General features: G+C 54.1%; 1 protein-coding gene across 1 annotated transcript; it reads right to left on the minus strand.

Annotated features, from left to right (window-relative positions):
- Nucleotides 1-374: 374 nt before the first annotated feature.
- On the minus strand, nt 375-13,189 carry CA2 (carbonic anhydrase 2). Its single transcript, XM_079796362.1, is given in 9 exon segments — nt 375-604; nt 606-647; nt 1,951-2,073; nt 2,075-2,110; nt 3,055-3,117; nt 4,298-4,390; nt 4,806-4,924; nt 12,089-12,286; nt 13,023-13,189. Coding segments are annotated over 9 exon segments (786 nt in total). The 5' UTR covers nt 13,057-13,189; the 3' UTR covers nt 375-526.
- Nucleotides 13,190-13,270: the final 81 nt, after the last annotated feature.

Raw genomic sequence — 13,270 nt, forward strand, 5'->3', positions numbered from 1 at the left:
CCAGCAGTTACATGATCCCGCCTCACGGACACTGCGCTCACGTCACTGAGCTACAGCAGACGTCACAGCACGACGACTTTGCTACAAATACATACGGACTTTAAAACGTCTCTTTTGTACAACATCTTGGAGTCAGATCATTGGTCCCGTCTGGTTCACTCACACAGAATCCTGAGCTTTTTACCTGATTCACGTCACAGGCTCAGCGCACCGCACGTGCAGATCTGAGCCGCCTCATCCTGTCTGTCACATCTCCGTGTGAGGCCACAGCCACGGCCACGGCCACGCGCTGTGACAGGCAGGTTCCTCTCGGATCCCTTTAATTGCTTCTTACGGAAAGGCCACCACCCAGCAAAGCACCGCCCACCGGGCCGCTGCCTCGCCGGACAGCGGCCGGCTCCTCCCACGGGAATAGCAAGCGCATGGGGGGGGGGGGGGGCAGGAAGGGTGTAGTGGGGGAGCCCAGCAGTCGGACACAGAGCAGCGGTCCGCTTCGCCGCGTGGGCCTGTGCTCCGCGCCGGGGCCTCACTGGAAGGACGCCCGGACCTGGCGGCCGTGCAGGGGCTGCGGCGGGCGCCAGTTGTCCACCATGGGTTCCTCTGCCCTCCCCCTCCTTGTTGAAGCTAAGCTTGCGGAAGGCCGTGATCTAAGAGACACAGAGAAGATAAAAATGAAAAAGAAGCGTTTCACGGCGGTGCTGAGGCATGTGCTGGGTCACACCTGAACTGGGCTCCCCTATGTTCACAGCAGCATGTATCCATGTGCACATCTCACGGGACCCCAAGATAACCACAGAGTGCGCACACATGCGTGCACAGACAGAAACCTTTCCATGACACAGGCTGGGAATCGCTGCTGCTGCTGAGGGGGACATTTTCCGTCCTTTGTGCGTTCCTTCTGACTTCATACCTCTGAGGTGTAACAGCAACAATCCTAAGCGAAAATTAAGTTCTGCTTCTGCCTAGGGAGGGTAAACCACAGCACCTGTGCGGTTAGGTGGGGCCTCAGGGGTCGGCCAGCCCAGAGCCGAAGGCAGGCCGGCATCTCTGCTTAAATGCGCAGGACACCCGAGGGGCTGTGCCGAGTGGGAGCCCAGTCCTTGTCTTGGTGGGTCTTTGTATTTTTATTTTATTTATTTATTTATTTATTTATTTATTTATGGTTAATCCTCACCCAAGGATATTTTTCCATGAATTTTAGGGAGAGTGGAAGAGAGAGGGAAAGACAGAGAACATCGATATGAGAGAAACACATCGATTGGTTGCCTCCTGCATGAGCCCTGACCAGGGCCCGGGCCAGGGAGGAGCCTGCTGCTTGCCCTTGGCCAGAATCAAACCCGAGACCTTTTGGTTCACAGGCTGATGCTCTGTCCACTGAGCCAGACTGGCTAGGGTGAATCTTTTATTTTTTAAGCAGGAAGGGAGAGGAAGAGAGAGAAACATCAGTAACGAGAGAGAATCATCGATTGGCTGCCTCCTGCACAACCCCACACTGGGGATCGAGACTTGATCTGAACGAATGAAGGTCAGCAGCCACCAGTCAACAGCCTGAGCTATCTGGTTCAGTAATAGTCCCACAGTCACCCCACAGAGTCAACTTCGATTGAAGTTGGTGGCGGTGACCTGCCCTGCCCTGTCCGCTGGGACTGCAGGCATTAACCACCGGCCCGCACAGACCGCACTGCACCCAACGCACGGCGAGGGGTCTGTCTCGGCCTCACGGCCACGCTGGCCGCGTGGACTGAGTTCAGTGGTTTCTGCAGGCCCGCTCGCCTTCCTCAGCAGTCAGGGAGCTGAGGAGCGTCCTGACGTGTGTGACCTTGGGCATGAAGGTCATGGCGCAGGGCTTCTCTGCGCACACTGCTCCGCGGCCAGAACACCAGGAGGATACCAGGTCAGCTGACTCCACAGCTCCCGCACCCGGGCCCGCCCGCTCGTCGGGAATCCCACCTGCTCGCTGCTCACACGACTGATGGGCTCCCGAAGCACGATCCAGGTCACGCACTCCAGCAGCGGCGGCGTGGTCAGCGAGCCGGGGTAGGTCCAGTAGTCCAGGCTCCCGGGAAGGAGCCCCGCACGGGTCGAAGCCAGGGAAGGCAGCGCTCTTACCCTGGCACAAGGCGACACTCAGGTTAGAGCCTCCTGGCCGGGGGGAGGCATACGTAACAGCCACAACGCTGCGTTTTTAAACGAGAGGCCCACGCCCGGAAAACAGAATAAAAGGCGCCTAACAGAGACATCTCCCCAAAACACAGCCGTGAGCAGGAGAACTGACTCCTCTCAGCCCGGCGCCCCACAAACGGCCAGTTTCGTTGTTCATGGCCGAGTCATAGTCCCTCCTGCATCGCAGGCCCTTTGTCCGCTCACTGGGTGTGGACACTGGCCGCCCCGTCCTGGCTGTCGGGAATAACGCTGCAGTGAGCGTGGGGTGCGGGTGTTAGCGCTTTTCTGAGTTAGCGCTTTCAGATCAGGCTTATTCGGGCGTCCAGGGCGTCCAGCTGGAGATGGGGGTTGAGCGTTTCAGAAGTCAGAGGCTGCTGTGAGCACGAGCTTTGCGGAGCCAGGGCTGCCACCGGCGGTTGCCGCGTTTAATTTACGCCGATGCCCACTGGCCTCAGCACAGCTGTGCGTAGGAAGGGTTTCACCAGGGGGTGCATCAATTCAAGGAGGCCACGGAGCCGGAACCTCCGCCAGGCGGGGCCCGTTCACGGTGTTCACCACGGCGTGCAGTGGCCGGCACGTGGCCGGTGCTCAGGAAATCCCGGCCAGAGGGTGAGTGACCAGCGGACCAGGCGACCTTTCCGCCTCCTCCCAGGCACGAGGCCCTGACGCGCACATGGACGCGTGGACGGGGACGCAAGGTTACATAAACACCAGTCTAACTTGGACGGGCATCAGGATCGACTTTTGGATTAAAAGAGTTAAATAAATATGTAAGCGACATTTTACCTCTACTAATTGCTCTTCCAAACACCCCTTGTCAAGCCCAAACTATTCCATTTGAACAAAAGCGTTTCCCCAAAGCCCCTGGGGGTGGCGGGACACGCACGGTACCTTTGTTTTAATGCAGGCCAGCGCGTCGATGACCTTCTGGAGGCCCGGCTTAGCGTCGCCGACCTAGAGACAGACACAGGACAAGGTGCTGGATGACAGGCGGTACCACACCCGTTGGATCTGGGCAGTTCTATCATAAAATTTCTCCGAAGAGTAAACCCAAAGCCCGCACTCGCTACCTGGCCCCACCTGACCTCCCCACGAACGCCGGCCGCGGCCCTGGCAGCCCCAGGCGAGCTCCGCGGTCCTCTCGAGGGCAACAGCGCTCTCAGCTCAGAAGGAAGGACACTGGCCCGTGCTCCCGTCCGCCCTCGCTGTTAACACTCTCCCCGGCTCTCCTGCCCTCCTGCCTCCCCACCCCTCGGCCCCGGGTTCCTTCCATCATTTAACCAGCGTCTGTCCGCGCCTCCCGTGCTCTCCCTGGGCGGTTTCACAGACACGGGGCTCCCGCCTTGACACAGTCCAGCCCAGGGCCTCCGCGGGCTTTACAACTGTCTGCATGGCAGCTCAACCTTCCCCGTTCCCTGAAATTCCCCACTATGGAGCCCCGTGCTTCAGCCCTGCAGAGCCCGCCCTTCCTTTAGCTTTTGGGGGTCCCAATAAGTCCCCGGTGTGCCTCTGTGGGGTGCAGATTGTGTGGAGCTAAAGCCAACCCTAGCAAACTTCTACCCCTCCTCCCCACTTAAACTGCGTAGAAGAATTTGGTGAGAGGCTGTGCTCAGAAGAGGTGAGCAGAGATAACTTCTTTTGTCAGAGCTGCAGGGCAGGGAAAACTACTGATTACGGGGCGGCTCTTCTTATCCTCCTGCAGCGACCTGCGGGCCCGGCCCTCCCCAGCCCTAGCTCCATGCCTCCTAGCCCGGGTTCCCTCTCCTGCCCGAGGTCTCCGACTCCCGTTTGCGGGGCTCCCACACAGACGCCTGTACTCCACGGGTGATTTTCTCTTGCCGCCTGTCTATGAGGCCGCCTGCCGGCGGGAGAGCCTCGTGGGCAGAGGAGAGCTTGTCCTCCCCACAGCGCCTGTCACGGGAGAGCACCATCGGCTCGAGGTGAGGAACCAGTGGATGAGGCAGTGCACCTCTGGCTCCCTGCCCCTCTCACAGGGCGCACCCCACACCCACCTGAAACAGCACCAACCCCCCTCAGCCCCGCGTGGTCCCAGCTGCACCCAGGCTCTCTGGAGAGTGTCCTGTCTGGCTCACCTTTCCTGAAAACAGGGGGAAGACCTGGGCCGTCCACTAACCTTCAAAAAAACTCCCAGAACAGCCAGCCCGTCGGGCTGTTTGACGGCCGTCCCGAAGTCCGGGTACTTGGTGTTCCAGTGAACCAGGTGCAGCTGTGGGGAGACAGAGCACGCAGTGAGGACGGACAGAACCGGGACCCAGACACCGCCCCCCCGCCCCCCCCCCCCACACACACACTGTGGTCTCTGGGCATTTTAAACGCAAACCTTTCCTTCATTCTAACTCTATTTAAACTGTCTGGCCTTCTCGCAAGTGATTTCATCAACAGCAAGAGTTGCCTATTCTGCGGGAAGCGCCAGTTCTGTTCTAGGTTTAGGTGAAGACGGGGCCCGCCCACTGGAATTCATTCGCTGCCAAGGCTGTCCTTGGAGAAGCCATAGCAAGCGTGAAGTCTTTTGTTTAAAAAGCGGTTCCCCCTGCTTAAGCCGAATTTGCAAAGTTAAGCTTTTGAAATCAATGCGAAGTAAGTGTCACTGTGTTTCCCAGAGGAAAGCAAGCGCAGGTCACCTCTGCGGCGTATTTCTTCTGGTCCACTCTGTGCTCCGAGCCCTGCCCATCGGACGAGCCCCAGTGAAAGTGGAACTGGACCAGGCGGTAGGTGTCGGCGAGGGGTCCTCCCTTCAGCACTGAAATGTAAAGATATACGTGTGTGTGTGTGTACACACGTGTGTACACGTGCATACTCACACATGTGCTATGAAACGCACACTATAAATGTTGCATTTGAATCCCACTGCATAGGGCTGCATATGTGCCCACAGCAACATTTTCACTCTGAAAATTCAACCCGGGCTCAGGTTTGGCCCCCAGAGCGGAACAGGACCAGCTGCAGCTGTTCCTCACGCGTGTTGCCTAAAGGACCACGCTTTCCCCTCTGTCTTCTGAGCACAGTGGCCCTTCTCTTCTGGGTTTGCTTTGGGGTCATAGGGTCAGGGCAGAGAGGAGAAATATTAAGGAAGCTATCGACTCCTCTGTGAGTCACGGAGGAAGTTCGTTCCAGGCGCTGCTGGCCAGCGCAGGCCTCCGGCACATTCGCACAAATGTGGCAGCCTCTCTGCCCGGGACTGTCCCGAGGCGACTCAGCTAACCTGTCAGAACAGTCCTACAAGCCAGAATTTCTGAGATATCAGCATTCTTGATCTCAATGCTATAAAATCCTATTTTCCTCACACTGCCTTTCCAAATTCTTTAGTAGCAGCGACCATCCAAATCTAAAAGCTACAGACTAGCTTCGTCCCTTTAAAATTTTTATTTAACCTCTCTGACCTTAACTTCTTCATCTGTAAAATGGGTATATCCAATTGTTTACTCCACTAGGTACTGATCACATACTATATGCAGTGCGAGGTGCTCTATTACCTCCAAGAACTTCAAATTCTAATTTGAATAACTATCTCATGATTCTACTGTTCAGGTATTAATTACAGAAAAATCAGTCCTACAAATCAGGGTGTTAGACCACAATGTATCTGTAACTAGTTGTGTCTTAAGAGAGGATTAAAATAGTAAGAGGTCACTGCTTCCGCATTCCCTCCAAAAACTTTTTTACCTGACTTATGTGTATTAATGGGATTTAACCAGTATATTTTAAAGCTTTTAAAATTAGTTTAGTTCTACTACTTCAACTTTATTTTTTCCAGAACTGGGATTAAACATCTGTTCCCAGGAGTATATGTCGTTAGTTTGGGTTTATAATTCATGAAAGAAGGAGCCCACACTTTGGCTCTGCAACCAAAGGGACCAAGTCTGGGTGGACAGCACTCACTGCTCCCCTTGAGCTCAGTGTGCGTACAGGCAGCGCACACTCATCTCCTGGGGAGCAGGGGAGTGGCGGGAGGCCCGGCGGAGGCCTTTCTGTGGCTCCTGTGGGGCCTTGGCTGCGGCTCTCCTTTTCACGGGCAGGAGAGAGGAAGAATGAAAAATCCCATAAATCAGAAACAGTGCTATGTTACAGAGCTGCTAAGAAACATCAATTTGCATGTTTTCTGACAAAAATCACATCTCTTGAAACTGAATAGCAATTAATTGTAAAAGCTTTTTTTAACCTCCTAAGTCTATGAGAAAAGAATTAGCCTTATCACCCCAAATAGGCTTTTTCAAAAACGAGATAATTCCTATTTTTCATAATTATATAACCTTAAAACAAAATACTTGTTTATGAAATAAATTGATGTTGGAATTAATTTCTTTATAACTTCTTAAAGCTACTAACTAACTGGCTGGCTGATCATAAAAACCATTTGTAACATCATTAATTCTCCCAAGTGGGAAAATGAGTTAAGTAAAATCTGAGCTGACTGATCTCCCTCCGGATGAAGAATCTTGTCAGAATCTTAAACTTTAAAGATCATGCAGCTTAGAACTAGTTCCCACTCACTCCCTGGCGGATCTTAAGATTCCGTCCTCATTGACTTCTTACAGAGAACATTTAGAATCAGGCAAGAGCACATATGAGCGTTTATTAAACAGGACTTCCTAAAACTGAAAAGGAAAAGTAAGCGAAGCTCTGGGCTCAATGATTAAACACATTCCGTGCTAATCTGTCATTACCGGATACCTGTTTCTACTCCTATTAAAATAAAACTATGCTGCTACGTAAATTGTAAGCCTGTTGTAATTTTAGAAGATTATTATAGTTAATGTTTACTTGCTATTAAAAGCAGCATTTCTGGCCTTCTTCAATTAGTTGGTTATTTCTCAAAAATCCTTAACGTGAAGTCTAGTCAGTGAAGTCCCCCAAGAGCAGTGTTATGATAATAACGTGCCCTGAGCTGTAACAAAGGCAACACCTGTCCTTTTAACTGAGAAACAGCAAAGAGGCGTGTGTTGGAAGATGGGAAGCGGATGCCTCTGGGTCTGCTTATTTACTCGCTTTACGTTGGCTGTCTCAGGTCACCGTCTAAACTCCCCCCATTTAAAATGAAACCTGCTTTTCTACTGCAAAAATAAGGTTTAAAAATAGCAGAAGTTGTTTCTGTAAAAGGCAACGAGGCCGTGGGGCGGACGAGGCATGACCTACTGCCTGGTGGAAACGTGCTCCACGGGGGAAGGACAGACCCACGCGGCTCCCACGCAACCGAAGCCCCGATCCCCCCACACCCCCCCCCCCGGGCGCTGCAGCCTTTCACTGTGGTGACCGCCTCGGGGGTCACAACACAGCTAAATACACAAACTGCAAAGTAAGCACCAAGTAGTCTAGCCCCATGGTCGGCAAACCCATCAGTCAACAGAGCCCAATACCAACAGGACAACGACTGAAATTTCTTTAGAGAGCCAAATTTTTTAAACTTAAACTTCTTCTAACGCCACTTCTTCAAAATAGACTCACCCAGGTTGTGGGCTTTTGTGGAAGAGCCACACTCAAGGGGCCAAAGAGCCGCATGTGGCTCGACATTCACGCCAGTCATACTGAGATAAATCAGACCACCCATACAAATTAAAAACTGACATTTTAACGCTTTTGAATTTTTTCTTCCAAATCACATGAGCACTTAATATAAAATGCATCCAAAGGACAAAGACCTCAGTGGAAGTCAATAATCTCTCTTAAATCCAAAACACCAATAAACTAACCAATGACCTTTGGTTTAAACTTAAAATTTAAGGAGTTTTCTATCAACAATGTGAAGAAATAAATCCACTAACACAGCATTTCCAACAGGTGAGCCACGTTCTCCGTGAATAATCAGAAGACACCCCTGTGGCCTTCCTGGCGGCAGCGGCCAGGCCTCCCCATGAGAGGAGAGCGGACGTCCGGGCGGACCAGGACGAAGAGGACGGCCCGCACCGCTGTTTCTGAGGAGCGAAATGGCAGGCTGCCCCTCGCTACAGGTGACACGCGGAAATGCAGGAGGACAGTTTGTAGAGGCCGGCGGATGGCAGCTGTCCAAGAATAAGAGAGACTCCAGTGTGTGCACAGACAGGGCCTGGCAGCGCTGCACAGCGCTGAGCGGGGTGGGAGTTCACCTCTGTCACACACTCCGGGCACGGCCTGAGGGCCCCTGAAGGCAGACTGACCCTCTACTATAGGGACTGCGGACTCGAACGCAGACACGCGCACACACACAGACACACACACACACACAGACACACACAGCCATGAACGTGATCAGTGCGGTGTGCTGCCGTTTTGTGGGGTTGGGTTAGGGTCATGCTGTGCAGGACAAGCCCTCCCATTGGCTGTGGTTGCTTCCTTTCGGTCTAAGGTTGTCTGTGGCAGGAAAGTTTGACGCGAGTTCCTGAAAAGCAAGCAGGACCCAGAAGGTGCCCCAGAGCAGGTCTGCTCGCCCGGGGCCAGCACAGCCGGCTGCCTGCCTTCTTCTTTTTGAAATAATATGAACAGATGCAAACATTCCAATTTCTCAAAAAACACACGACACAGAAATAATGAGAGCTGTGTATGGATTAGCCCAATAATCCGGACATTGTTTTTCAATGATATTTGCCTCTAACTTTGCAATAAAGCAGGAGAGTTTTAAACACATTAATAAAAGTTAATAAGTTAGCAGGAATTAGGAATTTTGAATGCTGTTCTTTTCTCTCAAATAAAGCTAGTAATAAAAGATCTCAAGCAGGGGGAGTTATTTTTTAATAATTAAAAAACTCTAACACGATTAACGATTTTCCATTAATTTAAGGTGGTTTGTTTTTAAAGGGATTTAGAAGATGGATGAGGGCTTTAACCCAAGCTCCGGTCACAGCCCATTACCTCCACAGGCAGAAAGAATTCCTTGGGCTTAAACACAGCAATAACTTCTGCCGGCTCAGCTCCCGACTCCCAGTTATTTCAGTTGGAGATGAGATAGCAGTTAGGATATATTTGAAAATCTGAGCCTCTGAGAAGTGCTAGAAGACTGAAATCTCACTGAGGGAGGGAAAAGGAAATAAATTTAAGGGTTTAAAGTATAAAATAAGTGGCAAAGGATATAAAAAATGCAAACACCGTAACAATAACTCCTAACAAAAAGAGAAGTTAAACTGTCTACTTAAAGAAATTGGTGGCCTGAAGGATAAATTATGCTGAGACTTACGTGGACAGAAAAGCGCAGTGTGCGGAAACCGTGCGCGCTGTGTTAACCGTGGTTATTTTTTGGAGATTTCTCTTCCCTTCTATTCTGAGGCCCCCAGGCAGTCCCTCCGCAGCGGGAGGCCAGCCTCTCCCTTACAGCTGGCGGCCGCTTCTGACCTGAGAGTCCAGGATCTTGAAAAAAGTCTAAGACTGTTCCCTGCCTGGTGCGATCGCTTTGGTTCTGTCTTAATTCCGTGGGTGTGTTTTCCCTTACCATCAACATTTAATACATTCTGCATTCTAGAAAAGAGAACAAGCTTCCTTGTTTAACAAAACCACTGAGGAAGTTGCAGTGTTTGGACAGTTACAAAGGAGCCTTTCACGTGCGAGGAGAGCAGGTCCTTCTGCGCCCGCCTGTCCGGTTCCCGCGCCTCCCGCCGTGCCAGCAGGTGCTGCGCCGGGAGCCCTCCAAGCCTTGGCCTGGGCCTCACCGAGACCCGAGACCCGGCCAGCTCAGGCCGCCGTTTCCTCCGCCCTGCGAGACTTCCTGACCCAGCCCATCACGCCCCTCTTTCTCCAGAGGTGCCCAGCCCCCGCCGGCCCTCGGTGCTGCCTGACCGTGCAGCTCCTTGTTAGTGAGGATTTTTAAAATGAGAACTAAGTGAAGCCCACGTGTCCCCACGGTGTGGATTTGAGCCCCTCCCTAAACTAAACCACTTGTGTTCTCGGTTCACTCTAAACACGGCCGCCGTGTTAAAAATGCATGTGTGGCCCACAGAGACGGAAAGCCAGGTGGTCAGCCCCCGCCCGTGGAGAAACCCACCAGGAGCGGCAGGAGCGTGGCAGGACGCACAGCTACCGCTTGGAGCATGGAGGAAGCCAGCAGGACACCTTTCGTATGATAAACGGGACCTGCAGATACACTGACAAACAAGACTGGAACCCCACCGCGTGCTGGCGGTAACCTCCGAGCTCAGCACACGCTTCCCCCTCAGGCGGACGCCACGCTCACTCCAGGTTCCCAGGTGAGAAAGCAAACCTCTGAGGCCAGGCTGCTGCCACCAGGGCCACGGACCCCGGCGAGGCTCACGGCGACCACCAAATGCTGCCCCCCTTCCCCGAGATACGCGCCGCTAACACGGTGCACGGCTCCATTTGCTTTCTCATTGTTCCCAGGAAGACTCTCAGCGTCCAGTCGGCACGTGGTTTACAGTGGATTCTTTGTAGCATCCAGGGAGGTCTGTGACTGGGATGCCCACGGAAAACAATGATTTCATTGGCAACACTGAATGCACATTGTCTCTTTAAAAAAAAAGCTGACAGCTGCAGACTGAAGTAGCTGACTTCTTTTGTTTTTTTAAATAACCAAACATGAAGTGCTATAGCTCCTTTCTGTGTGTACAATACCGCCAAGACCTTCGGCCTTGTCCTGTTAGCATCTCCACACGGCGGAAAGGATTGTCTCCCTTACATTTAACTTAGTCGCCGAGCCTTGCTGCTTGGAGTGGTGGGCGCTCTGGGGAAGGTGATGCGGCAGAAACCCACAGAAGTGTCTCCAGGGGACCCCCCTCCCTACCAACTCTAATCCTCAAAACCCAGGAAATCGTGACACTACGCTGGAATGCCTGTGTGTCCATGTGTGCATGCGTGTGCGTGTGTGTGTGTTGGGTGAGGTGACCCAGGGCACAGGGTGAACACACTTCTCAGATCATCTCTACATTACCCTCCATCAGCCTGTCTTCCCAGATCACTATTTAGAAAGCCCAGTGTCAAGAAAGGTTAAAATGGGGACGGGTCGGGAAGGACTTTTTCAGAACGGTGCTGCGTGCGCTGGGTGAGTGCTGGGCGGACAGGGAAGGCCCTGGGGGCTCTGGTTACACTGACAGCGAGAGCGGCGGGCCATCCCTGCACAGTCTGAGCGCTCCTTCTCATTCTTCCGGGGGCCCCTCCACAGCGCCCGCCCGTGTGTTTGCAGCAGCGGTCACTGCCCTTCAGAGGGCAGCGCTCGGGAAAATAGGGCAATAACATCCCCCAGTGGGCAAAGAGGCATGGCTATGGCTGAATGGGAGGATGGGGGAGGGGGGCTCTATTTCTAAACAAGGAAAAACACAGCGTTCAACGAGCGCCCTGAAAACAGCTCATTACAAACAAATGACGGTAATTGGTTTTGTCAGTAATGGGCCAAGTATAGCCACCAGCTCTTAACCATCTGCATCTGTGGGATGAATTTCTCGGTAGATACCACCTTTATCGCACCAGCCCAACACCCAGAAAATACTCCGAATTTTGTTTCCAAGAATTTGGGGGTGGGGGGTGTTGGTTTTTATCCTCACCCAAGGACATGTTTCCATTGATTTTTAGAGAGAGAGGAAGGGAGAGAAATATCCATGTGAGAGTGAAACTTAGAACTTAAAAGTTCTAATTTTTAAAATGATGTTTTTGTTGATTTCAGAGAGAGAGGAATGGAGAGGGAGAGAGCAGACACTTGAGAGAGAAACAGAACTTGAATGTTCTAATTCTGCGAAGCACACTGTTGGTCTTTCTTGCCAGGGACCTTGCCTCGTGGAATTGTCAGAGGCAGGTCCCAGGTTCTCCATGCTGCAAGGGACCCGGGACTGTCTCCGGGCGGAGCAGCCCAGGTCACTTCAAGGTCATCGGCCTGCCCTTCTGAGCCTGGCACCTGTGCCCGTCCCCAGCCTGGCTCTTCCGGGCTGAGAAGGGTCCCCCTTCACTGGGAAACAGCTTTTGGGTAAAAGGCCCCAGTCATGCATTGACCACCGACCTGCTGTGTCCTGGGAGTCGTCAAACTCCACGTTGAAAGCGTGGCCATTGTTGAGGATCCGCTTGGACGCCGCCCGCTCGTAGGACACCGTCAGGGGCTTCAGCGCAGGGTCGTGAGCGGCCGCTTTGGTGTCAATGTCCACGGGGGACTGGCGGTTGCTCTTGGCAACGGGGAAGTCCTTGTGCCAGTGCTCGGGCCCTGGGTGGGAAGGGATGTGTGAGCCCGTGTGGGGACAGGACCCCACTCCCCAGGAAAGGGCAGCGATGCAGGTTCCCATTGGGGGGCACCACCAGCCGAGTAACCTTCGGGAAAACACCCCTGCCTCGGTTTCCCCTTTGTGCCGTGGGCTAATAATGTCGCCTCCCGTAGGGACTGCGTGAGAACGGGCATCCATGTGTGGGGAGCAGTTAGAGCGGCCGGAGCGCCACACAGCTCCCAGCCACCGCCTGTCCTCTGACTCTGACAGCCCAGACCCGCCGGGCAAGCCAGCTCTGGTGACCCCCTGACATTAGGGTCAGAGGTGAAGGGTGAACTCCGTCCAGGGCAAGGAATTCTACCCGCAGAGAAATGCCAGGGACAAGCGGTCCTGGTGCCAGTGCAGGAGCCTTAGCCACAGGTGGCGCTGAGGATGGGTGTGGGGGAGCGGGGCCCCTGATCTCTGCCACCAACACCTAACATTTCCCCTACAACCTTTCTCTCCTCTCCTGGGTCCAGGCAGGGGGTGTCCGGCAGGGGCCCAGGAGGGGCTGTCCTCGCGTCTCCCGCTGAGGGTACCCCCCCACCCTCTGCGCGCTTGGGCCTGTGCGCGCCGGACGCAGGGATTAGGGCAGCGGACAGGGCCGGGTGGGCACCCCGCGCATGGGGCCGGCGCTGGGGAGGGGGCACCCCGCGCAGGGGCCCTGGGCCGGGCAGGTGCGGGGCCGGCGGCACTCACCGTTGTGCGGGCCGTACCCCCAGTGGTGGGACATGGTGGCGGCGGGTCGGGCGGGGCAGGAGTTGGCGCGCGTCCAGCGGCGGCGGCTGGGGCCGGCACGGTGTGTCCGCGGCCGCGCCGTCCCCGGCTTTTATAGGCTCCCGCCAACTTGGTGCCTGGGGCGGCCGGCGGCCGGGGAGGGGCCGGCGGACCTGGCGGCGGGAGGTGAGGGCGGAGGTGCGGTCCCGCCCGCAGGGGGGCGGGGGGGC

The sequence above is a fragment of the Cnephaeus nilssonii genome, assembly GCF_951640355.1.
Source record: "Cnephaeus nilssonii genome assembly, chromosome: 18".
In the NCBI taxonomy this organism is placed as follows: Eukaryota; Metazoa; Chordata; class Mammalia; order Chiroptera; family Vespertilionidae; genus Cnephaeus; species Cnephaeus nilssonii.